This window comes from Brassica oleracea, chromosome C1 (assembly GCF_000695525.1).
Source record: "Brassica oleracea var. oleracea cultivar TO1000 chromosome C1, BOL, whole genome shotgun sequence".
NCBI classification, from domain to species: Eukaryota; Viridiplantae; Streptophyta; class Magnoliopsida; order Brassicales; family Brassicaceae; genus Brassica; species Brassica oleracea.
In genome coordinates this window covers 33499217-33500848 of record NC_027748.1, presented here as the reverse complement: position 1 = coordinate 33500848, position 1632 = coordinate 33499217, and the positions used below count along the sequence as shown (strand labels likewise).

The following is a 1632-nucleotide window of genomic DNA, read 5'->3' as shown; positions in this document are numbered from 1 at the left end:
CCGAAACGAACTTTTCCAGTGATTGTTTCATCAATGGATCTGAAATAACTTCTATTTCCAGTCATATGGTTACTTGCTCCGTTGTCTAAGTACCATATTCTGTCACCATCAGTACTGGAATCAAACTCCTTGGGCTTTACGTTTCGCTCGTTGAGATAGACAATTTCATGCATCATAAGCCCATCGGCTTCATGAGTATCATCTCCGTTCTTGCTTTCAGTTGTTTCTTGTAGCTTGAGTAGTCTATCTGGACATGTAGCAGCAAAGTGTCCCACTTTGTCACATCGGTAGCATGTGATCCTGGAGGCGTCTCTATTTTCCCAATAAGACCTACCGCGTCCTCTTCCTCTGCCATAGTATTGACCACCTCGACCACGTCCTCTATACTCTGTACCGCGATAAGTTTGGGTCTCTGTATTGCTATACATAAGCTTGCTCTGGCTTTCTTGTGTATCCTCTTCTTCTTCCGCAGAAATTCGTTCCTCGTATGCTTTCAAGCGACCGACAACGTCTTCAAAACCTGTGGTGTTTAAATCCAATAGTTGTTCAAGAGAAGCAACTATATGAATATACTTCTTGCGTGGTAAGCCTTGCAGGAATTTTTTCACAAGTTTAGCTTCCTCCATACTCTCTCCCAGTGCAGCTGACTTCGATGATATCTCCGATAGTTTGCCCACAAAGTCATCGATCTTATCAGTTTCTTTCATCTTTAGTCGCTCGAACTCAGTCATGAGGGTTTGAAGTCGTGCCTCTCTCACCCTATCAGCTCCCACATGGCGAGTTTTGATCGCTTCCCATACCTTCTTTGCGGTATCAAGTCCTCCCACTTGTAGGATCATGTTCCCCGGGATAGATTGAAACAAGAGCGCCGACGCCATATCATTCTTGTCATCGTTGGTTGATTCTTGCTCGACCACTTCCCACACCTTATGAACCCTAAGCAACATCTTCATCCGTATTGCCCATACGGTGTAATTGGTTGCGGTTAACATCGGACACTTTATGGAAGACGAGCCTCCTTCTTTCTTAACTGTTGTGGTAACTAGAACACCCATGATTCTCAATCAGGTTTGGCTCTGATACCAAATATAAGTCTAAAGATTGTATGAACTCGATATAAAGAAACTCTTCTTTATTAGCTTAAGAATCACTCAAAGCTTAAGCACACAAAACACACAATCTCTAGAACTCTCACACTCTTGCAACTCTTTATATAGAGACTATTATTCCTAAACTCATTAGGAATACATAGTTCCTTTTCTCCAATCCTATACTCATTAGGATTGGTGTAACTTAAATCCTAAGCTATCTTTATGTTTATCTCCAACATGCCATCCGTCCGACCAGGACATAGAGTGGTCAGCTACAAAGATGCACGTCTTGACCATGTCTTAATGAAGTTCCAGAAGATATGAGAGTTATAAGATAACCCAAGTTACAATTTGGCAAGAGCTATTCCTACATCAATGTTCAAGAAGCTCAAAGGACTACAAGTTCAGTCATATGATATGTCAGCCGAATTCTTCACCATGTCTACACCAACCACACGTCCATGAAATTTATCTATCAGTTTGGGACGTGCCAATTAAAGGACCAGTTCAAGACTTGACGCCCATGAAGCTAAACTATCAA

General features: G+C 41.9%; 1 protein-coding gene across 1 annotated transcript in view; it reads right to left on the bottom strand.

Moving 5' to 3' along the window:
- The window catches only part of LOC106337949, an 18280-nt gene extending 17225 nt beyond the window's left edge, over positions 1 to 1055 (bottom strand). Inside the window, exon 1 of the mRNA XM_013777042.1 lies at positions 12 to 1055. Coding sequence (XP_013632496.1) covers positions 12 to 1055 — 1044 coding nt within the window. The remainder of the gene's footprint in view (positions 1 to 11) is intronic.
- Positions 1056 to 1632: the final 577 nt, after the last annotated feature.